Genomic DNA, 24,734 nt, shown 5'->3' on the forward strand with positions numbered 1-24,734 from the left:
TTGTTAGGGTTGTTCACTGTGATTTGTTGTTTTCAAAATGATTTAGCATGGTTTAAAATGGTGTATTGATAGAACTTAAGTCATTATTTCACTTTCATTATTGATTTTGGCTTCATATCAGAATTTGGTTCACTTATAAAACCCATAGCCTATTTCTACTGGACATGCACAATGAGCTTTATTGTGTAAGTGAAAACATGATGATGAGCATTAGACTTCAGGGCTGTTTAATACAAAAGTAAAATAATGGGCAAATCTGAGACTGTTATCATCAGAATTTGTTTTCATATCACAATGTGTCTTAAAGGCTCATATCTGAAACACCTAACCCTCCATCAGGCTTCTGATACACTATATAAACATAATTTAGCTGCCCTGTTGTTTCTTCATGCAAACCCATAGTAGGACGATGCCCACGGCCTGCACACCTGACTTTATTCTCTGACACCCCGTCGCTTTCTCTCAACTAACTACCAACTCCAAGGCTGGATCGCATCCTTGAATCATCCTCCCCAGCTGTCCTGACTGGGCGGGGTGAGCGCATGTGCCATCCTGGCTCCTATGGCAACCCGATAGATTAGCTCCATCAATATTCACGTTATTAGAAAGCGGGGAGGCTGATGGATCAGTGATGTCAGCGCTGTGTGGACGCCGGTGCCGGCTGCCCGCCTGCATGCGTGTCATCACCTTGCACTGACAGAGAGCTCAGATATTTTGGGGAGGTGGAGATCATGCTTTGTCATTGAGGAGCTCAGCAGCAGCGTTCTCCCACTCCGGCACGTCCGACGTTCAGCATGCTGCATCCTGATGCGCTCTCGTCTGCACGCTGTGGGGTTACCTGGATTTACACGCATTTCCCGTGTACCTCTTTTACATGACCGTCGGATCGAAGAGGCCACGTATTGTTGACGCATCTCAATGTTTGAACCGGGGGAAGAGAGGCACGTCCCAAGTGTCAAATAAGATACAACCTGTCCTGCGGATGCGCCGTCACTGTTTTGCCTCCAGTGGCTCCCCAAGTGTATGAGATTCATGATTCATCCCTCTGTTTTCACGGGCTATCCTTAGAGCGCATCTCTTCTGCTTCTTCAAAATGGAAAGATTTCAGTCTTCCATGCGCAAACGGCTCTACAGCTTGCCGCAAAACATTGGGCAAAAACCCTTCGTGATTGACGAGGGAGACAACGGCGACAAGGACACAAAGAGGAAAAGTATTCGGCTAAAACATTTGTCCTCTCCGTCTCCTGCAAGCAGTTGCAGGAGCATTGAGGAGGCCAGGAGCGAAGACTTGGACAGGGACGTCACTGTGAAGACCAACTTGAACGGGGACTGTCGCTTATTTAGGGGTAGCATCTCTTCCATCACCGGGCGGCATCCTCCCGGGTCAGACCCAGCGGAGCAGCGGCGCCTCATCCCCGAGGCTGGTGTCAGCGAGAGTTACCCCGGTGAGCACGGCCCCGGGGCCCAGCAGCGGGCAACGGGTGGTGTGAGTGGCGCAGCCGGGCAGGCGACAATGTTTGACCAGTCAAGTTTTATCAAGTTGGAGGGCACCGAGCAGATCATACCTGAGGACGACCGGCTGTACCAAGCCGGCTTCATGCACCGGCAGTTTGGGGCGATGCTCCAGCCGGGAGTCAACAAGTTCTCCCTGCGGATGTTGGGGAGTGAGAGGGCCGTGGAGCATGAGAGGGAGCGAGTGAAGTCTGCTGGCTTCTGGATAATCCACCCGTACAGTGATTTTAGGTAATTTGTGTGCAGAAAACCTTTCTTTGCAAGCAGTGGTGTCTTACAACAAAAGTGCAGCAGTGATCCTGTCACACATTTTGAGCTTGTTTGGTCGACAAATGCAGAAAAACTCATCATTTTAGAGCAGAAAATCTTAATGGAGCACAAAAATGCCTTTAAATATGAGTATGCCTTTAAATATGATGTGGTCACTATAAAGTTAGCAGCCTATCATAGACACACACTAATCCCCTATGTGTCATTAGTGTTTCTTCTTTGATCACTTTGATGACATCATGATAAAATGATTATCAGGAGCCTTTGCAGAATAAAAATCCATGCACACCTTTCTCAAAATGATCATTTTCTAAAGACTTAACCACTCCTACTGTGCAGGCCAGTCTCACAGGAAAACATCTGATCTATGTAAAGGATTTGACTTGCATCCAAAATCCTCTTATACGCACAATGGCAGCTAAATTATATCATACATATAGGAGGATATAAGTCCCTCTTTTGTTTGGCCAAGAGAAGTCAGTGTGTACTACATGGTTTCATTCACACAGGAACATTGCAGCTAATCTAAGCCACCAACTCACTGCACACAGACATCTATAAATTAAATCTGTGCACCAAACTAAGGCAGTCTGTATTTCCCTAATTTACCCCTAATTTACCATCTACGCCGTGCGATGCATAGCTACATGCACGCTCTACATTTCCTTGCACGCTGCATGCAAACCAGCATTCTGTTCATCACCGCCATCAAGGGATTTTCATGACATTTAACCTTGAGGCTCACTGTCATCATATTTTCACCAGCCAGTTGTACGCCAATGTGTGTCACTGCAGGGTTTTTTTTTCCACTCATCTGAATTACACTTTTTTTTTTTTTTTATCATTTAGCGAGGGCAATGGATTACAGAGAGTGCAGCAGGGGCTTGGAAATGGGGTAATCAAAATAGGGTAACATGACCATTCGAGATATTAGAAGATATTAGAAGCACACATCAGTGGAGATTATTACAGTACAATTAGTCTAATGGAGCAGAGATGGTGTGGACGGGGAGGGGACACACCACAAAACGCTGCACATGCACACACACACACACACACACACACACACACACACACACACACACAGAAAGAGAGATTGAAATGAAAAAAGGGATGTTGTGAGGAATCAGGACACTCAGCTGTTAACTCTGTGTATGAGGTATGAGGTGTCATCACTTCATGGTCTGTGTGGGTCACACTTTCAGGAGCATGGTTAAGTTGGACACTTCATCCTGCAGATCTGATTTTAAGTTGTAAACCTTTGCGCCATTTAAGACCGTTTGGGTCCTCGTGGCTTGTGAGACACTGTTGAATCCAATCCTGCACACAGTCAACTTCCCTCTTCATATACTGTGTGTTCCCATGACCACTGTGCATCAGCTGAGTACAGTGTAACCCTCTGCTTGTACCTTTTATATACACAGTCCCTGTGTTGTTTATAGCATAAGTAACTGCTGTCTTTTATTAAAGCTGTCCGTGGACACAGGAGCAGACATACCAAACTGGCACGCTGAGTAAATATGGTTAATATGATTGCTGGTGGGCCTGAGCCACAGTACAGGTGTGTGTTAAGCCACTGAGCTGCATGCAGGCTGTTGTGCTTCAGCTGTGCTCTGGCAGCAAGAGATAAGTATCTCTAGTACAAATGTGATCCCTTTTTCAGCTGTCCTGATTGATCTAAGCTCCTTTCACCATTTTAAGCCTTTTTGTGTTCACTTTGCTTGTAACTCCCCTCTCTTTGTGCTCTCATGCTCTTTAACGTGGTTGCACTCTGACCCAAATAGTGCAAGATTCCTTTCTGGACCGGTCAAGCTCCAGAAACCTCACAACTGTTAGCTTTTTTTGTGTGTGTGTGGTAACAGATTACACCAGCAACTTGTCTGATCTTTGTGGCCCGAATGCTGCATGCACAGTCGGCTGATGAGCAAACTAGATGGTCTGCAGGGGCAGTAATGCAGTGTCCCCTGCAGACCTCTTTTTTTTTTTTTTTTTTTTTTTTTGGTCCAGCTGTTCCAGGGTTCTGCAGCACGGTGACGTGTGCAGAGCAGTAATGCTAACTACTCAACATCTGGCTGATGGGAGCTGACTTCTGGAGATGACATGGATTCCCAGGAGATAACGGTGGATTTAGCTAGAGAGGGGAAGTGCAATTAGGACCAGTGTGTCACCGCAGAGGCGAGCGGGCAGATGAAGAGAGGAATGCAAATGCTTTGTTTGGCAGAGAACAACAGAAAGCTGATTAGAGCAAATGGCCACCATGTCCTCGTTGGTTTTGAGATGTTCTCCTGTGAAGGTTCGGCGTTAACTCTAAAATCTGGGTTTATAGGTTGTGGTGTGCCCTGGTCACCTCTCTGGTTTTGATCGCCTCTTTCCTGGACTCTCATTTGAGCCCAGAGTACGTAACAGGAACACAATTTAGCTGCCTATCCCTCTGAGCTGTTTCTTTGTGGATTTTGTTTCTCAGCTTTGAATCATACCTGTTGACAAGACACTGAGAGGTCTGCATTCACTGCACCAAACTCAATACAGCGTGGTCCCTGTATGCTGCCTCACATGCTGCCTAATTATCCTCAAGTGGTGTAATGCATGCGCCCTCGCAGGTCTGTCCCCCCCCCGACACTCACCCCTACCCACCAGCAGTTTCTGCTGGCCCTGCAGGTGTGTCAGGCTCCTGTTGGATCGATCAGTGGTTAATTAGGTCTCTGACATGGATCGGACATGCAGTCACATCCGTGCATGTGTCACATACACACTTAAGATGGTAATTGGTAAACAAACACTCTCTGTATCTTGGCTGGCCATTGTGTGGCTGAGCTATACGTTGCTGTATGTTTCCTGTGAGTCATAAACGGCTCTTTTATTCATCAGCTGTGGCAATCAGAATTAAAAAGCTGTCTTACAAATTAGGGGAATAAGGACAATATTAAATGTCAAGATAGTAAACAGGGCAAAGGCGTGGAGTGGCGTAGTTGTGGGGTACGTAGGGGACATGTCACCCTCAATATGGCAGCGTGTAACCTTAAAAGCAATGGTTGCCATGTGCCATAAAACGGAAAGAAGATGAGTGATTATGCAGGGTTGTTGCAGGAAATACAATGATCTCTCCGCAACGAACAGGTGCATAAAAATTCACCAGGATACAGGCAATGAAATGTTGGACACTCGAAATTTTACGGGTGAGGACCCCTCTACCCTCTCGCTAAATATGTGTCCTCCCAAACGTTGAAAGAAAAATCTAAGCCCTTGAAACAGAGTAATTGACACAGCTAGATTTGGTGTCAGATAACACAACTCGTTTACATTTAGCTCTTGGCAAGTATTTGTTAATGAAGCTATGAATTTTAATGAAAATGTTTTGAGATTCAATTGAACGACTCCACTGTAAACAAAACTAAATGCAATTATAGATCAAACTGAGCACGCTGCTGCTGATACTTGAGGATTAAGTTGTTTTCGAAAATCAATATTTCCTCATGAGCAATTCAGATGGATTCCAATAACCCATTTTTCTCTCCGTCCCCGTGGCCAGGAGCCCAGCGTTGAACCGAATGAGGCTGTTCTCTGGGATCAACTCATTTCTTGCTTTTTTAGTGTTTATTCTCAATTTGTTTGAATTGTTTCTGCTTTGAGTTGAAGTGATAAGACTGCCAGTTGCACAGAGATTAATTTCTATTTGAAGTTCCAACACATCCAAAGTTGCTTTGAGTTTGCAGCAGATACTCAGCACTCACAGAGAAACACACTCAGACTCTGGAGTTTAAAGTCTCCTGTGTGAACTGAAGAGCAGCCATTGATAAAAATGGTGTCTGTTCCTGTGTCTCTCAGGTTCTTTCTAAAGCAACAGCAAACAGACCAAAGAGTTCAAACTGCTGATACTCAGCACTCCTCCTGGAGCTGCAATTATCTTCATATTGATTAATCTGCTGATTATTGATCTTGTTTTTTTCACCTGCATTTGTATTGAGTTTTCACAGATAAATCAGCAGTACAAACACATCAACACAAAAATAACACAGTGCGATACACAAACCAAATTAAAATACACGGTAACAATATATGGGTGTCTGGGACGGTTTCGGTATTTAAATAAGTATCTTCAAGTCAGGCATTCTTTTAGTTGGTGTCACGTTTCATGTAAATGTTCAATTTTTCCCAGTTCTTTTTAAATATTTTCTCTTAAACTCTCAAAATGTACAGTACAGGCCAAAAGTTTGGACACACCTTCTCATTCAATGCGTTTTCTTTATTTTCATGACTATTTACATTGTAGATTCTCACTGAAGGCATCAAAACTATGAATGAACACATGTGGAGTTATGTACTTAAGAAAAAAAGGTGAAATAACTGAAAACATGTTTTATATTCTAGTTTCTTCAAAATAGCCACCCTTTGCTCTGATTACTGCTTTGCACACTCTTGGCATTCTCTCCATGAGCTTCAAGAGGTAGTCACCTGAAATGGTTTTCCAACAGTCTTGAAGGAGTTCCCAGAGGTGTTTAGCACTTGTTGGCCCCTTTGCCTTCACTCTGCGGTCCAGCTCACCCCAAACCATCTCGATTGGGTTCAGGTCCGGTGACTGTGGAGGCCAGGTCATCTGCCGCAGCACTCCATCACTCTCCTTCTTGGTCAAATAGCCCTTACACAGCCTGGAGGTGTGTTTGGGGTCATTGTCCTGTTGAAAAATAAATGATCGTCCAACTAAACGCAAAGCGGATGGGATGGCATGTCGCTGCAGGATGCTGTGGTAGCCATGCTGGTTAAATGTGCCTTCAATTTTGAATAAATCCCCAACAGTGTCACCAGCAAAACACCCCCACACCATCACACCTCCTCCTCCATGCTTCACAGTGGGAACCAGGCATGTGGAATCCATCCGTTCACCTTTTCTGCGTCTCACAAAGACACGGCGGTTGGAACCAAAGATCTCAAATTTGGACTCATCAGACCAAAGCACAGATTTCCACTGGTCTAATGTCCATTCCTTGTGTTTCTTGGCCCAAACAAATCTCTTCTGCTTGTTGCCTCTCCTTAGCAGTGGTTTCCTAGCAGCTATTTGACCATGAAGGCCTGATTCGCGCAGTCTCCTCTTAACAGTTGTTCTAGAGATGGGTCTGCTGCTAGAACTCTGTGTGGCATTCATCTGGTCTCTGATCTGAGCTGCTGTTAACTTGCGATTTCTGAGGCTGGTGACTTGGATGAACTTATCCTCAGAAGCAGAGGTGACTCTTGGTCTTCCTTTCCTGGGTCGGTCCTCATGTGTGCCAGTTTCGTTGTAGCGCTTGATGGTTTTTGCGACTCCACTTGGGGACACATTTAAAGTTTTTGCAATTTTCCGGACTGACTGACCTTCATTTCTTAAAGTAATGATGGCCACTCGTTTTTCTTTAGTTAGCTGATTGGTTCTTGCCATAATATGAATTTTAACAGTTGTCCAATAGGGCTGTCGGCTGTGTATTAACCTGACTTCTGCACAACACAACTGATGGTCCCAACCCCATTGATAAAGCAAGAAATTCCACTAATTAACCCTGATAAGGCACACCTGTGAAGTGGAAACCATTTCAGGTGACTACCTCTTGAAGCTCATGGAGAGAATGCCAAGAGTGTGCAAAGCAGTAATCAGAGCAAAGGGTGGCTATTTTGAAGAAACTAGAATATAAAACATGTATTCAGTTATTTCACCTTTTTTTGTTAAGTACATAACTCCACATGTGTTCATTCATAGTTTTGATGCCTTCAGTGAGAATCTACAATGTAAATAGTCATGAAAATAAAGAAAACGCATTGAATGAGAAGGTGTGTCCAAACTTTTGGCCTGTACTGTATGTCAACTTTTCCATCACTAAAATTTCTTGGAAAGTTTCCTTGTTTTGGGGGGGTTCTTTGTGCCAGTGTCTGGTAATAGCTTTCTGACTTGCTGAAAGCAAGACTTTAGTCAAGTAAACATCTTTTCTCATCACCACACCTTTAATGTTCCCGAGATCAGTCAGAAGGCAGGTATTTGGGATTTCATATCCCAAAACATTTTGTTGCTGTGTAATTAGCTGCTTGCTTTTTATTTTGGGTGCTGTGAAAAAGCGGGTTAAATTCCCCCCAGTATTCCCCCCACACTAGTGTGTTTGTGGCTGTACATTGTGTCTCACACATTTCATACCAGTCTTTGTCTGTTATTTAGATTATTGATTATTTTAGCTTAGTTTAGTTTATTTGTGCCTACACGTGCATAGAAAAGGGCATCGTGCAGGAGAGGTTAGAAGCCAAAAATGGCTCATAAGCATACCTCCCCTATTAAATAACAAATATCATACTTTAGAAAGAAAAACAATTCAAAGATTGCAGAAGTTAACTTTAAACACTAAGCAGTTATACAAAATTGATAGAACTGCACAAATTACAATAGTTTATCTATAAAAGTTGAGATGTGTTACAAAGGAATCAATGAAGGGTTGTAAATCTTTGAGTGCTTTTCAGATGTTTGTTGAATAACAATAATGTAGATGTTGATTGTAGTGATAGCAGTAGGTTGTTCCAAAGAGATGGTCCTCTGTATTTAAATAAATATCAGATGAAGGGAAGTTCGACAATATGGAAGATAAAAATCCTTGGAGTGTCTTTTGGAGTATGAATGAATGTCTAAGGAAGACTTTAAAATTTCTGGACATACACATAAATACACAAGTCTGGTATATGCTCACATTAAAAATTGATAGAAGTTCATATTTTCTACGATACAATACAATACAATACAATACGGTACGATACAATACGATATGATACGATACAATACAATATACTTTGTTGTCCCTGTCCCTTGCTTCCTTATAATAGTAGTCAGTAATATACAATAATAGTCCTCTAAAGAGAGGAGCAGATTAGTGGCATCTTTAAGCAAAGTTTAGCAAAGTTCTTTTGAATAAAGAAATCTTACTGAGATTATTTTGTCCATAAAATGTACACAAAGTGTGAAAAATGGCCATTATATTGTCCCCAAGGCCGATGTTTTAGACCAAAAAATCAAATATATTCATTTTACCATCACATATGTCAAAGAAAAGAAGTAAATCCTCATATTTTAGAAGTTGGAAAAAGCAAATGTTTGCATTTTTGCTCTAATCTCTCATAAAGCCAAAAAAAAATTAAAACAACCCACACACACAAAAAAATCACTTATTCATCCTCATATAAAAACACCCAACTCATTCATCCTGTCAGAGGTGTGAGAAAAGTTTCTGATGATTCATCTAAAGACCTGAATGACTTTGGCCCCGCTGTTCCCTGCAACATGAGTTATGTTTCTGGCTGTGTGTTTCAGGTTCTACTGGGATCTGACCATGCTGCTGCTGATGGTGGGAAACCTCATCATCATCCCCGTCGGCATCACCTTCTTCAAGGACGAGAACACGCCTCCCTGGATCGTCTTCAATGTGGTCTCGGACACCTTCTTCCTCATGGACCTGGTTCTCAATTTCCGCACGGGCATCGTCAAGGAGGACAACACAGAAATCATCTTGGACCCACAGCAGATCAAGATCAAGTACCTGAAGACCTGGTTCGTGGTGGATTTCATCTCCTCCATACCTGTGGACTACATTTTTCTCATCGTCGAGACACGCATCAACTCGGACTTTTACAAGACGGCACGAGCCCTGAGGATCGTCCGTTTCACCAAGATCCTCAGTCTGCTGCGGCTGCTGCGCCTCTCCAGACTCATTCGCTACATCCACCAGTGGGAAGAGGTAGATCCTGGAGGGACGGGCTCTTTGGATCTCCATAAAAGACTTCACACTCACTAATAGAGATGCAACAGTTAGCCGATTACATGACAGTTCCTCGACAAATCAGGAGCAGTTTTGATTATCATTTTAGCCACTTTTATGAATAAATGCCCAAAATTCTTAGCTGACATCATTATAAATGTAATTTTTTTCCGTCTTTGAAAACGGTAAATTGAATATCTTTGGGTTTTGAATGGCTGATTGTGCAAAACAAGTAATTGAAAGACACCATCTTGCTCTGAGATGATTTGATGGGCATTTCACAAAACAAATAGACGATCAAAAATTTCAAATAATCAAAATATAGTGAGCTTTCCCTCGTATCTTTTAACCATTTTTGTTCATTCAGACAAAATGCATGATACTCCTTACTGTAAAAAACAACATGAGTTAGACTCGCACACAAACAGCTGCCTTAATAACAGATATTCTCCTGCATTATCTTATTTCTATAATTCCAACTGAGGCTGTTCTCCCCATAGGCCATTAATGTTGCTTGCAGATGGTTACGCAACACTGAATCAGCCTCTGGCGGTCTATAGAAGATTAAGTACAGTGTGGTCTGGTATAGGACCCCTGTGTCTGTTGGCCCACAAAGCACCTATTGTATGTTCTCAAATCCACTGGTTGCATGCGAGAGAATTGATCTCTCATAGATGTATGCGCAGAGAGATGTGTGTACAGTTGTTTCAGTTTTATTAATGCTGATAATCTGCGACACACAGGTTTTCCATATGACCTACGACTTGGCCAGCGCCATGGTGCGCATCATGAACCTGATCGGGATGATGCTGCTGCTGTGTCACTGGGATGGCTGTCTGCAGTTCCTGGTTCCCATGCTGCAGGACTTCCCTCCTGACTGCTGGGTCACGAGAAACAAGATGGTGGTAAGTGGTCGTACTCTGGGTGCTGCATGAAAACAAATTTTTCTGAAGTCTGAACCCTTTTAGTTTTTTCACATGAGAGATTTTTTGTATTTCTTTTGTCATTGTTTCTGTGCTTCTTTCACTGGTTTGAAGCAGGTGGGTCTGAGCTGAATGAATCAAAATCTCACCCACACGGTCCTGAAGAAGCTGAATAGCTGAATTTTTAAATATCAAACTATCAGTAATATTTAAAGGGCACCTCTTGGGTTCATTTTCAGGTTCATTCTTGGATTGAAGGTTTCTACTAGAACATCTTTTCATGCTTTAATTCTCAAAAAACACTTTATTTTCCTCATACTGTCTGCTCTGGAACTCCCGTATTCACCCTCTGTCAAAAATCTGCCATTTTAGCACCGGCCTTTTTCAACCCCCTCCTCAAAAAGCTCAGTCTGCTCCGATTGGTCAGTGTATCTGAGTCTTCTGCTACTGCACTCTCTGCACCATTACTGCAGCCAGGGAAATGACTATAACATAATAGCAGCAATTTCTAAAAAAAAAAAAAAAAAAAAAAAAAAGAAAAGAAAGAAATCACCAAAAAAAAGCTTCTAAAACAAAATCTTCAAGATGTTCCAGCAGGAACAACTAATCCAAAATCCAGGAGAAAATAAAAACATTAGCAACCAAGTTTACATGTTTCTCTGACGTTAGCAAGTGGCTACATGTAGCATTGTAGAATTGCTAACGTAAACACTTGCAGTAGTGTACCTGGAACAGATGACCACATAAAGACATCTGTCGGAAAAAAAATGCTGGAAACAGAATATTCAGAACGGTCTGAAGCAATGACTGTACATAAAGATGGACAACATGTCTCCACTTCCTCCCACTGTTCAAAAACGAAGCCAAAATATCACAGATATCGCCACTACCATTTATCGCTGGTGACGTAATTTGGAGCCAGAGTCTGTGCCGTAGCGATCTCCACGGCATCGGGTCTAACTAATCACGAGAAGCACCATTGATCACAAATGCATGAACTGGCACACAGCTTTCAATCATGACGTCAAGCTTCCTTTTTTATAGCATCAAATAACTAATTACAACCAGACTTATTAGATAAACCAGCACTTGCAAACACATCAGCAGGATGAGAACTACCTAAAGCGACAAAAAACATCTTTAGGAAAATTTATTTGACATGTACTTTGAGTTTTTTGTTTGGCATCCCATACACTAACATAAAGGGGGTGGAGTTTAAGACCTGTACTGCAGCCAGCCACCAGGGGGCGATCATGATGTTTTGGCTTCATTTTTGGGGAGCTGTCATGTTAGGATTACTTTTTCATATGTTCAACACATTATTTGACTCTTTTACCACATTTAATATGAAGATCCAGGACTGTAACATTTTACATATGACAGAAAGTAAGAAAAAGTTTAATAGGTCCCCTTTAAGGGTGTTTGTCTTTTTTCTTTTTCATACTTTAACATGCTTATCTAGACATGGATTTTTAATAATATAGTGAAATACTTCAGATTTGATCCCAGTTTTTGGAGCCATAAAACCACAAAATAATCATGTAAATGATAATGTTAGTTTGGGTTTTTTTAGGCAAAAATACCAAACATTCCTGGTTTCAGCCTCTCAGATGTGAGGATTTGAATAGTTTATTTGTCGTATATGATAGTTAACTGACATTTTATACCCCTAACAATTCGGTTGATTAATTGAGAAAATAATCAGCAGATTAATGGATAATTAATATAATCATTAATTGCAACCCTCATTATATTGAAGTACTTACATAGCCAAGCTTTATTAATTACTGATACAGAGTATATTGATAGTAGTAAGTGGTAACTGAAATAGACTTACACCCAAAAATAAACCAGGACAGTAATGTCAGGGGAAAAGTCAGCCCACGTGTTATAAGATGATGTTTTCTGACAGACCGAGGCCCTCAGGTGGGCGCTTCAGTGCCAACAAACCTGGAAAATAACGACGTCATCAGCTGCAGTCTTGATCTGAAACTGTGAATCGGTTCACGAAGATGTGCTGCAGCATTAATGTAGCAGTGATAAACTTTCTCTTTCCTCCTCTTCGTTTCTTATAGAACGACACATGGGGTCAGCAGTACTCCTACGCCCTGTTCAAGGCCATGAGTCACATGCTGTGCATCGGGTACGGCCTGTACCCCCCCATCGGCATGGCTGACGTGTGGCTCACCATCCTCAGCATGATTGTGGGCGCTACCTGCTTTGCTATGTTTGTGGGGCATGCGACTGCACTCATTCAGTCTCTGGACTCCTCCAGGAGGCAGTACCAAGAAAAGGTGGGCGTTTGTTCTTTGCAGGGCTGACTTCTCTCAGCAAAGCTACTTTCTTTAGTTTTAGAAATCAGTGATGGAAGAGCATTTACACAAATACTGTACCCAAGTAGTATTTCATTTTATGCTACTTTATACTTCTACTCAACTACATCTATTTAAGATTTTAAGTTACTTTTGAGGTTACAATTTTATCAGCAAAACTAGGGCGACAACATATGCAAAAAACATACCAGTGCGATTATTTTGACAGGTATCACGATTGCCGTATGAGTTGTGATTTAGGTAGAAATGGTAAGCTTTGCATTTCATTTTCACAGAGAAAAAGCATTTGAAAATGACAATAATGTGATTTTTGCTCAGGTCTACACAAAACAAGCATGTTCTCTTATGTCTGGACTATGATTTATATGCCAGGGCATCTCTGTAACACCACAGTGATTAATTTATAATGACAGCTCCTTAAATTTGGTTATTGCATGTGGCCTACTTGTTTTTTCAACAATATTTTAATATTTATTTAATCGTGCAGTCCTATACAAAACATTAGATCAATCTATATAATCTGATGCGTTATTATAAACAGTCAGTATTGATAATTCAGTAATATAATATATAATAAAATAACACTTATAAGAGCTCTTTTTCTGCATAATACTAATAATAATAATAATAATAATAATAATACTTTAGTTTTAATAATTTAAGCACAATTATCTGATGATACTAATGCACTTCTACTATTGTGAGTACTTGTCTAAGTAACTTTGTAACTTTTATCTATTTATTAATTTATTTGGTGCTATTTTTTATTTTTTGTCCATTGTCGTGTTGCTGCTTTTAGTCAAAGGTCCAGTGTGTAGTATTTAGGGGGATATATTGTTACAAATAAACATAAAATTATAAGTATGTTTTCTTTAGTGTATAATGCCTAAAAATAAGAATCATTGTGTTTTTGTGACCGTAGAACGAGCCGTTTATATCTACATAGTGAGCGGGTCCTCGTCCACAGAGATCGCCATGTTGCACTGCCATATTTCAACAGTAGCCCAGAATGACAAACCAAACACTGTCTCTAGAAAGAGCCATCCCCTTTTTTTACATTTTGACGTCAGTTACCATAGTTAACAGTGCCTCCACGATGAAAGCTTTGGAAAAACACCAATTTTTTGAAGGTGAAACTGCTTCATTCAGTGATTTTAGTGGTTTAAATCATCTGGTCCGGTTGTTCTGGAGAGCAGGAGAACTCTGTAGATAATGGTGAGCAAACATCAGCTGATGCCGGGTTAGCGTCTGTTGCAGAAACACAGATTTATGACGTAAAACTTCTTTATTCAGTATTTATACCGGTTTTAATCGCCTAGTTTGTTTGCTTTTGAGAGGAAGAGACCTCTGCGGATAATTCGGCTCCTGGTAAAAAACTCCCAAACAGTGAACACTGAAGGAACTCTACCTGAATTTCAGCCGGTTGCAATCTGCATTCTTCACAGCTAGATGTGACTAAATCCTACACACTGCTCCTTTAAATAAAGAATCTGATCTTATTCCACGACTGATCAGAATATAGTTTAAATGCTGATGATGCTGTTTGACATTTTGACAAAGTGTTTATGTGAAGACTTTACCCTCCTGTCATAAATCTTAAGGCACATAAGTGAGAAAATGCCCCACAGAGGGAGAATATTAATAGATCAGAAGGAAGAGAGCAGCATAAAGACAAGATGTGTTGTGGATTATTAACACAGAAAAAAGTAGAGACACTGGTGAGGTGTAAAAAGCTAGTTAATAAAAGCAAAACAGAGCCTTACAGCAGGACGTAACGCACATACAGTAGAGTTGGTGCACGCACCATTCACGGTGCTCTGCTGCTAGAGTACACGGCTGAAGGACACAGTAGTTAATGTTATTAGCTGCAGCCTGCAGAGCGCGACTGTATTTGTCAGATGGGACAGAGGCACAGCACTGCTCTGTGGGCAGGTTTCACAGATGGCCTGACAGTTGACTGTTAACATAATGAGACACATTATAGTCCACCTCTGAGCCAACACATCAATCACTTTAATATATTCGTTCTGACATGACTTTGCATTTTCTCTCGCAGTTACATTAGTTACACGTATTTCTGTGGTGTTTGTTTGTTGTGAAATGAGTTTATAATTGTTGTCGTGTTGTTGTTACAGTATAAGCAGGTGGAGCAGTACATGTCCTTCCACAAGCTCCCCGCCGACATGCGCCAGAGGATCCACGACTACTACGAACACCGTTACCAGGGCAAGATGTTTGACGAGGAGAGCATCCTGGAGGAGCTGAATGAGCCACTGCGAGAGGTCACAAGTCATGTTGTTGTTGTTGTTGCTGCTGTTGTCCTGATAATAATACTGCTGAGTCATCATAATGTTCAACATCTATCACAATATTGGCAGCATTTTACTTTAATTCCTCCTATATAGCATTTATTAGCAGTATATAAACATAAATAAATGGTTTATGAGACACTATAATGCAGATGTCAGCAGATATAAGTGTTTACTAATGTGTTTGTCAACAACTTTAACTCCTGTTGGTGCCCATTAGTGGAGGCTGGTGTATAAACAGATAATCATTGTTGTTATTATTCATAGTCATTTCAAAATGTCATCATATCTGCTGAAAACTACGCTCTAAAAACCATTTATTGACTGTTTATATACTGCTGGCACATACTGAATAAGAGGGTTAAAGTGTTTACAGAAATGCTTTAATGTATTTTATTTTATACGGTTCTCAGATTTAATGACGTGAGCATCCTTGTCCTAAATGGTTCACAGTTAATTATTTATGCAATCTAATATGCCTCCCTTACTTTGCACGATAATGTTAATAGTGGTGTAATCTGATTAGTAATGGCGGGAGACTTTATGAGGACAGGGAACCTCATTAACGGAGCACTAAGCCGTTAACCGCCCTGCTTTTATAATGATTGAAATGTACACATGTAGTGACACTGATGCTGCGAAGGCTGAAATCTGAAACACTTTTTTTCTGTGTGTGTGTGCGTGTGTGTGTGTGTGTGTGTCTTGTGCAGGAGATCATCAACTTTAACTGTCGCAAACTGGTGGCCTCCATGCCGCTCTTCGCCAACGCTGATCCCAACTTTGTCACCTCCATGCTGACCAAGCTGCGCTTCGAGGTCTTCCAGCCGGGTGACTACATCATCAGAGAGGGAACCATCGGCAAGAAGATGTACTTCATCCAGCACGGCGTCGTCAGTGTCATCACCAAGAACAGCAATGACACCAAGCTGTCTGACGGCTCATATTTTGGAGGTAGTGTCTGCACACGAGCTGCTGTGTGGCCCGCATGCTAATATCACTGGCACTGGGTCAGTTTGAATGTATGTGAAGGAGTGCTGATGGCATGATTTGTTTTGATTTATTTTGCTCTGGCACTCAGCAGATTAACTTCCCTGACTATTACAGCTGGGAAAAATTGTCGACATCATCTCCTTAAAAGGGCTCTGGACTAAGAGGAGCAAAAGCTTTGTGATCTTTGATTCCATCTGTGGGGGTTTTCCCTCTTTTGTTAACGCCATATTTAAAAGCTGAAATGCAGAACTTTCAATTTGTTGTCACCCTTGTTGCGTCGTCTCATTGTCAGTATCCAGCTGTGCAGAAATATGAAATGTCATCGTCAAATGTCAGCGAGGAAATATAAATATATAATTTACTTGCATTTGCAAATGAAGGCAGTGTGATCTGACATCCAAAGCAATACTCTAATGTTTAACCATACTTTTCTGATGCAAGAACGATGTGGTGATTACTAAACATGATATGTTTTGGCTTAAAGCTACTCAGCTGAACACACACAGATGTGAATGTGGTAAATGAGGACAGGAAATGTGTGTTTAAAAGAGAGAGGGAGAGCGTGTGAGTCTCTGTGTGTGTTTGTGTCTATATCCTCAATATGTCTGTCCTGAAAATATGTCTACTTTTCTTTTTTTTTTTTTTAATGGCGCATTATTTTATTTTTCTGATCTGGCACGACAGATGAGGTCAGGACAAACTGTAAGCTGCAGAAATTGCAGTAAGTGCTCCATCTGTGGGGTTCAGAGGCATCGCTCTTTTCGTGTTTTATCGTCTCACACTGATAATACTATTTTTGCCTCCCCTTTTGTGAATGGATCTAAAAAGATATAAATGTGGCTGTAATGTATCCCATCCTATGGCACTTCATATTAATTACCTGTTTTTATCCTTGATGTTAATCTGATTTGCACTCAGCAGGACGTGTTTTAATATAACTGACACAAATAATTAACCTTTATTTCCTCCCCTGTCCTCTCTGCAGAGATCTGCCTGCTGACCCGAGGCAGGAGGACAGCGAGTGTGCGAGCAGATAACTACTGTCGGCTGTACTCTCTGTCGGTGGACAACTTCAATGAGGTGCTGGAGGAGTATCCCATGATGAGGAGGGCCTTTGAGACTGTGGCTCTCGACCGCCTGGACCGCATCGGTGAGTATTTTACCAAAAGATAACACCTGCATGTAGGAGCCAGTTTCATCTTTCACAGTGAAATATTATTTATTATTTATGTGTTGATATCTTGTTTGTATTTATTCTCCCTATGTTACATTTAATGCTGGTCATTATATTTTTTTACGTTTTATTGATTGCACATTGAGAAACTACAGTGATTGTGGAGGCATCTGGTGACAGAACACATGATTTGAGGCACACATTTAAACACAGGATCCAAGAAAGCCACTCCAACAATCTATTAATAGCAGTCCAGGATGAATTGATTGAATTGAATTGACTATTTCTTTTCAATACACAAAAATAAAATGCAGTGACTGGTCACCAGGGGTCTCATTTATGAACATTGCGTACGCACAAAACGAGGCCTGAAAGAAGTGTACGCCACTTCCCGCACAAAAATTGCAATCTTTAGAACAGACCTGATGGGAGAAACTTGGCGACACAGATGGTGAGATGGAAGAATGAAATTCTTTTCGCGCACAACATTTTTGTCCATACGTACATTTTTAGTATGGATCCTACGCAGTAGGAGTATATACCAATATATCAATATCTTGTTGATATCCTGATATGAGACAGAATATATAGATTTGGATATCGTAATATTGTGAGTATCTTTTCCTGGTTTTAAAGGCTGCATTATAGTAGAGCGTAATTTTCTGAACTCACCGGTCTGTTCTAGCTGTTCTATTATTTGCCTTTATCCACTTAGTCATCAAATCCACATCACTGATGATTATTTATCAAAAATCTGTAGATATATATTTTGTGAAAGCACCAATTGTCAACCCTACAATATCACTGCAATATTAAGGTATTTGGTTAAAATACATTGTGATATTAGATTTTCTCCATTTTCTTCTAGAGTTTTCAGTCTGTTCATCTCATGTCAGCCTGGTTTTGCAGAGTCTCTTTTATTGATATTTGCCCAGCAGTCTATTTTTTAGGTGTTGTTGGACACAATAATCAGAATTTTCCTGAAAATGGAAATTCACCACCATCAACTTATTGTGATTTTTTTCCCCAATCCACTATGAAATCGTAAATTGTCTGATCCCAAGGAGCTGCTTAGTTTTCCAGCTTGTTGTTGACTTTGGGAATTCACAGAGAAACGGCACCATTTTTTCAAGTGTTTTTATCAAGTTCATTCTTTACGAGGGACGGTGAATTAATAAACCCTTTTTGCTTTGATCTAGAGGAGAAGTTGTCTGAGCTGTGTGCATAGAATAAAGAACTTTTACTCTGTTTTAGATTCCTTTCTGTCTTCAGTTTCAGCCACATTGTGCTGTAGCATAACACCTCACAAAACATGTTAACTGGTTGCTGCTTTATAGATGAGTAAAAAAAGAAAATGGCTTTATTTGCATTTTCTCAACAGGTAAGAGGAACTCTGTTCTTCAGAATAAAGTCCAGCATCACCAAAGTTCTGGCACACTAAACTTCCAAGAGACTGAGATCATCCAAAGAATAGTGCAGCATGATCGGGACATGGCCCAGTGTACGCAGCTGATCCAGACCAGCCCACAGCCTCCCCCCGCGCCCCCATCACCCACCCCAGTCATCTGGGCCCCGCTGGTTCAGGCTCCGCTCCAGGCAGCTGCTGCCACCACCCCTCTGGCTCTGGCCTTAGCCCACCACTCCCAGCTGCCTCCCATCCTCTTCCACCATCCTCTGACACCTGGCCTTCTGAAGGACCCAATCAGCCATCCAAAGAAAGTCCACGTGGGAGCGAACACATCCAGCAGCTGTGGCTCAGGACCCGCTTCTCCTACCAGCTCCATTAGAGTCAGATCTGGGATTGAGACTTCCACACCAGCGTCCCTTAGGGCACAGCATTTCACCGGTGGATCTGTGTCGCCCACCCTGACGACCCAGCCCGTCTTCACCAGCAGCCTGCAGCCTCTGACCCCTTTGCCCTCACACCAGCTCCCGCACCACCCTCCACACTCCGCCATGGCCTCAGTCTTCCCCATCAGCCAGGCCACAGTCTCCTACACCTGCTCTGCTCAGCTCCACCCTCAGCCCTTCCATGGTGCTATGACCACCCCACCACACCCAATAGGTTTACTCCAGCAGGGGGTGCCAGGGAGGCTAGCCGGGAGATTCCCAGCCCCCTCTGCCTCCGCCATAAGCCCTCTGATCTCCAGCTCAGTCGGCCCCATACTAAGCCAGCTGCAGCAGTCCTCTCACGCCACTACGCAGCAGATGGGGTTCGGTCATGACAGAGCAGGCAGGACATCCAGTGGTCTGAACCTCCCACATTTTCCCTTCCTCACCAGCACTCAGTCCTCCAGTGGATTTATTCAGCCAGGGTCTGCAGTCGGAGGCCTCGGCGGGGCCACAGCCTCTCTGGCGCAGCAAAGCCTCGCAGGTCTCCAGTCTGTTTTCCTCCCCCAGGTTCTCCCCGAGCACTCGGCCCTCGCCTCCCTGGCTCAGTATGGCTCCGCCGAGGCCTCGCCCTGCTACACGCCTCCAGTCCACAGTCCCAGCATACAGAGCCCTGTGAGGGGAAGGACAGTTTGCCACAGTGAGCTCCCCAGCACCCTTGGCTCTCGCAGCCCTCTAACCCCTCAGACCTCATGCCCTGCCAGGGTGGCCTGTACCCTCAAAGAGAGGGCCGAGTCTTCGGTGGATCTCTTTACCCAGGAAATAAAGACTATCTCAGGCTCTCACAGCTCTATACACCAGGAAAGGCCTTTGGCCATGAGCGGCCCCTCAGAGGGGGCAGCGGGGGTATCCAGCCCCTTCTCCTCCCCCATGGCTGTCAGTAAACCCTACAGCCCAATCCCGGGTCAAGTTGCTCCCGTCAGTCGGACACATTCAGGTCCTGAACCTCAGAACCAGTCCGTTGGCGTTCAATCTCCCCTCGTTAGATCCCCCGCTAAGATGATAGAGACCGAACACAAACAGTCCAAACTTCCATCCAACTTGTGAGGTTCAGACACACCCTCCTTTAATGCCTGAACAAACAGGAGGTTGCCTCCTTCTTTGGCATTGTTTTAACCACTACTTTGTCAGATTTTACAGCAGGAGGGTGTGTTACTCCAATCAGATCGGTGGTTTCACTTTTTAATCAGATTGAATGGATCGGGGATAATAATGGACAATGATGGATACTTTTTTCTACAGGATATTGCATCTTTGAATATAGTAATAAAATCCAAAACCTATTGATGGGTATATATAGCACCTCATGAAAATATGAATTGTTCTATGTATTGTATTATAACCACACTCTGTGATTTGTTATAAGTATTTTGTTTTGTCCAGGCAATTTTGTGTAAACTTTTAGCTGCATCCGTTTAGTTGGAAATTTGTCCACAACTGTATCCAGTTATGATTGAAACCAAAAATTATTGTCCTTTTTTATGTCCTTTCCCATCACCGAGTGTGTCGTGTGAATGCAAGGTTTACCCCCTTAAGAGATTCGAGGAGAGACAGACTGTGCACTTTGCTCGTTTCAGAGATCACCTAATGGTTTGATGACGGCATGTCTTCCAAGATAGCGTTTCAGCAATATTGCACACCCAAATGGGTCACACAAATCAGATCACGCTCAAGAAAAAAAACCTGAAGTAATGAATGTAATGTGATGTTTGTCTGTCTGAGTGGGATTAATTTCTGAATGTGTTGAACTCGAGGGCGATGATGGTTTTCTGTAGAGCACTGGAGAGTGGAACCAGTTTCAGAGACACATTTTCACAACTGCTGCGGTGCGTGGCGAGGCGCGCCACTGATGCCAACTCGTTTGACAATAACTACGGTGCAGAACATTTGTTTGTGTGCCATCAGCACAGTATGCAATAATCTGTGTTTTTTTTATGGGTATACAAAGGTACTGTGAATCGAAGCACTTGAGTGAGTGAGTGAGATTCTGTTTTTAGTTAGAACAGATTAAAGGTCCAGTGTGTGGGATTTAGGGGGATATATTGGCAGAAATTTAATATGGTAAGTATGTTTTCTTTGGTGTATAATCACCTGAAAATACGAATGATTGTGTTTTTGTTAGAATGAGCCGTTTATATCTACATAGGGTTTTCACATGGGCCACCATAGTTAGCAGCCCCTCTGCGACCAGAGCACCAGAAAAACACTGTTTGAATGTGTAACTGCTTTATTCAGTGTTTTTACGGGTTTAAATTACTTGGTCCATTTGTTTTGGACAAGAAGAGACCTCTGCAGATAATTCGGCTTCCAGTAAAAACCTCCTTAATGTTCGGATCTTAAGTTGTCAGAGAAAAAAGGTAAGCTCACATTAGCAGCTGCTGGGTAAGCGGCCTGCATGTGACGAGCCAAACAACATCGGAGAAACACTGATTTGTAACATGAAACTGCTTAATTCAGTGTTTTTACCGATTTAAACTGGGTTCCCACAGTCATGAAATTCCTGGAAAAGTTATGAAATTAGAAAAGCTGTTTTCCAGGCATAGAAACGGGTTGGCTGTTGTTGAAATATATACTTGAAATCCCAAAACATGTCTAGCATCATGCTTAATGCAATCCTTATATTACTAATTTAAAATCTAGACCTGCGCTGCATGACTGTTGAAATGTCACTTGTATCAATTGCTACATATTGCCGTGTGCAGCTAATTGGCAGCAGGAATGTCTAATGAGCAAGTAAAGTTAGCAAGCGCTAGCAGTTTGCTTATCTGCAAATGCCTCTGAAGTGCATGTTTAACAATGGCTTACGACAAATATAGAGATGCCCTCCCTCACCGCGCTGAACGTAGGCTTTGCACCCAAACATTTGACATCGGTAACATGGCGGCAGCAGCTCTGGTCAGCCGTGCAAAAGGGACAAAGCATCAAGACAACCAAAAGGCTGTTCAACAGACTGCCAGCGTAGCCACATATTTCATGCCCAACATTACTGCTTCTACTAGCATGGCAAGCATTGGTATAGCTGCAAAACAACTTCAATCCATTGCTGCTACTTTAAACCAGTGGTTCCCAACTGGTGGGTCGTGGTCCAAAAGTGGGTCATGGATCCAGTCTGAATGGACCACACACTTTATTTTGAGCTACAGTGATTTTTGGCGCATAGCTTTTATTTTGAAGTGTCGTTTTCTGTTGTAGAGTGAGTGACTAACGGACAGCTACTCGACAGAGACAGCAAACTAGCTCGACAACATGAACAAATGCAAGAATGTCGCTGAATGTATTGAACTGTGTGGACCTTGAACTAATGGCTAAGGAGAAGTCTGAGCCCCATGGCTGGACCGGTTGGGAACCACTGCTTTAAACTACTTAAATAAACTCATGAAAACGAGATAAAATGTCATAAAAATGTATGAAATCACCGGCAAGTTTCAGCTGGTTGTAATGTGCGATCCTCACCACTAGATGCCACTAAATCCTACACACTGCTCCTTTAAAAACAGGGGAATTACGTAGGAAAAAAGCAATCGTGGATAATCAAACATCCTGAAACCAGCAATGCACTAAGACTGATCTGAATGTTTCTTGCACCAGTCAAAGGGCTACAAGCAGTTACTTGGACACGTGGTTAACAAGAAACCCCGATGGGTCATATTGCTGCATACTTTACCTCTTTCATTTCACATTATTTGATTGTAAGATTTGACATCTGTTGTTGAACAATTGCTGCTTTGTGATGCTATGCTGAATCAATAAGACGTGTGTCACTGACTGCTTTTTTACAACCAGACTCTGAAATCCTTCTACTTGTTAATAAGTTAATGTGTTTAGATGATACTTCTCTCTCTGCGGACCTGCGGCCGGCAAGGAACTGTGAGCAGGTCAGCAGGTCGAACCATCGGAGGATCCTGTCCAGTGGCTTTAGCTGCCTGGTTACTGAACACGAGGTTTGCTGTGACTCTGACCCACCCGAGGAAAGAGAGATACTATCAGTCACTAGCCAGTCACTGCCAATGGGCTCGATCAATCCCTCATTACTATTCTCCTCCAACCCCGCGCCACCACACCACCTGCCAGAGGCATCCGCTCGGGTTGAGTGTAAGGTTACTTTGAGTGCAGTCAACTTAAAGGTGTGTGTAGGAGAGGAGCTGTCAGTCACTCATCTATTTATATATTTATTTCTCATTTTGCTGCCTTTTAACCAACAAATCTGAGGATTCCACCACCTATGTATGTTAGGCATATTTTATTTTAGCTACTGAATTCAGTGCAATAAAACAACATATGGTGAACGATGCTCGTCCGAGCTGTTGATTTCTTTTCAAGAGCAGAGCGTGGCATGTGAGGTGAAGCTGATAAAATGCTGGTGAAGTTTCAGACTTTAAGCCGGATTATGAACTGAGAACTGTGTGATGTTGCTCAGCGCCAACATTCAAAATAGCTAGGATTGTAATCTGCTAGATATTCAACTCAATTCAACGTCACTAGATGAGCTATTTTAATGAAGATTCATTATAATGTAATAGTGTGACAGGACTGGAGAGTATATTCACTCCATCACTGTGCAATTTGGATGTACTCATACTCAAGTTTCTCCATTTTCTGCTACTATAGACTTCTACTTCTACAATGCAGAGGGAACTCAGGGAGCGCAGATCTTCACCAAGGCCAGTAGTCATGTCTTCTATGTTATGCACATCTGTAAGCCCAACCACCATGTGTCTGGATATATTTTAAAACTATTAGAAATATGTCAAAATATGACTGTGCCTAGCTAAAGCCTCATCATCCTAGCTGTGTATGTTCCTCTTTCAGTGTTTTAGTCAAGACCACGTAAGCTGAGACCAAGTCATGACCAAGGTGTGTTCAGACCGAAACAAGACCAAGACTTGGAAGGGTTGAGACCAGCCCAGTGTGAGTCCTACATTGCATGACACTCGTTTGATAAAAGATGAAACATGCAAGCCATAGATACTTAAATTGATCTGAAGGATCCACATTGATAAAATAATCAAGGTCAGTTTTATGCAATGGGAATTTTCCTTTGTTTTCTACAAGTAAACAAATACAAACATGAAGGAACTGAAATCAACTTCATCTTTATTCAACGAGCAATTTAGTGATATCCTCTCAATTGTGGCTTTGACCAATCTTGAAATAAAGTCAAGAGTCCTTCTTGTCTGAAACTGAGACAAGACCAAGTAAAAATGCAGTCAAGACTGAGACCATAAAAAAGTGGTATTGAGACTGGTCTGGAGATCAAGAACACTGATCTTTGAATTGGAAACATTTCAAATACTCAACATACATTTGTTAAAACATGAAAACCAGAAATCTTTAAAGATTTTTGAGGGGGGTCTTTAATGACAGGACAGTCAGAGACGTGAAAAAGGGAGAAAGAGGGGACGACATGGAGCAAAGGGCCATGGGCTGAAACCCATGGACCCAACCCAAAGGACATTACATGTGTACATGTGGCACCTGCTCTGCCAACTGATCCAGTGGATACCCCAGCAAAGAAATCTTTACTTGAGTCAAACTGAAGTTAATATCTCTGGCAGAGTCTATGGCAGAGCATTCAT

At 42.2% G+C, this 24,734-nt stretch overlaps 1 protein-coding gene across 1 annotated transcript; it reads left to right on the top strand.

Annotated features, from left to right (window-relative positions):
• Positions 1-647: 647 nt before the first annotated feature.
• On the top strand, positions 648-23,369 carry LOC125887508 (potassium/sodium hyperpolarization-activated cyclic nucleotide-gated channel 3-like). The gene is made up of 8 exons (XM_049574372.1): positions 648-1,743; positions 9,095-9,518; positions 10,283-10,444; positions 12,538-12,756; positions 14,931-15,077; positions 15,815-16,055; positions 17,080-17,244; positions 18,650-23,369. The coding sequence occupies exons 1-8, from the start codon at positions 1,094-1,096 to the stop codon at positions 20,203-20,205; spliced, it is 3,564 nt and encodes a 1,187-aa protein (XP_049430329.1). The 5' UTR covers positions 648-1,093; the 3' UTR covers positions 20,206-23,369.
• The last annotated feature ends 1,365 nt before the right edge of the window (positions 23,370-24,734 follow it).

Source organism: Epinephelus fuscoguttatus, linkage group LG4, assembly GCF_011397635.1.
Source record: "Epinephelus fuscoguttatus linkage group LG4, E.fuscoguttatus.final_Chr_v1".
NCBI classification, from domain to species: domain Eukaryota; kingdom Metazoa; phylum Chordata; class Actinopteri; order Perciformes; family Serranidae; genus Epinephelus; species Epinephelus fuscoguttatus.

Excerpts from the sequence above, each read along its gene's own strand:
- LOC125887508 (XM_049574372.1), top strand. The coding sequence starts at position 1,094 with ATGGAAAGATTTCAGTCTTCCATGCGCAAACGGCTCTACAGCTTGCCG. Across the intron at positions 10,445-12,537 it reads TCACGAGAAACAAGATGGTG|AACGACACATGGGGTCAGCA; the intron begins GTAAGTGGTCGT and ends CGTTTCTTATAG. Across the intron at positions 17,245-18,649 it reads CGACCGCCTGGACCGCATCG|GTAAGAGGAACTCTGTTCTT; the intron begins GTGAGTATTTTA and ends TTTTCTCAACAG.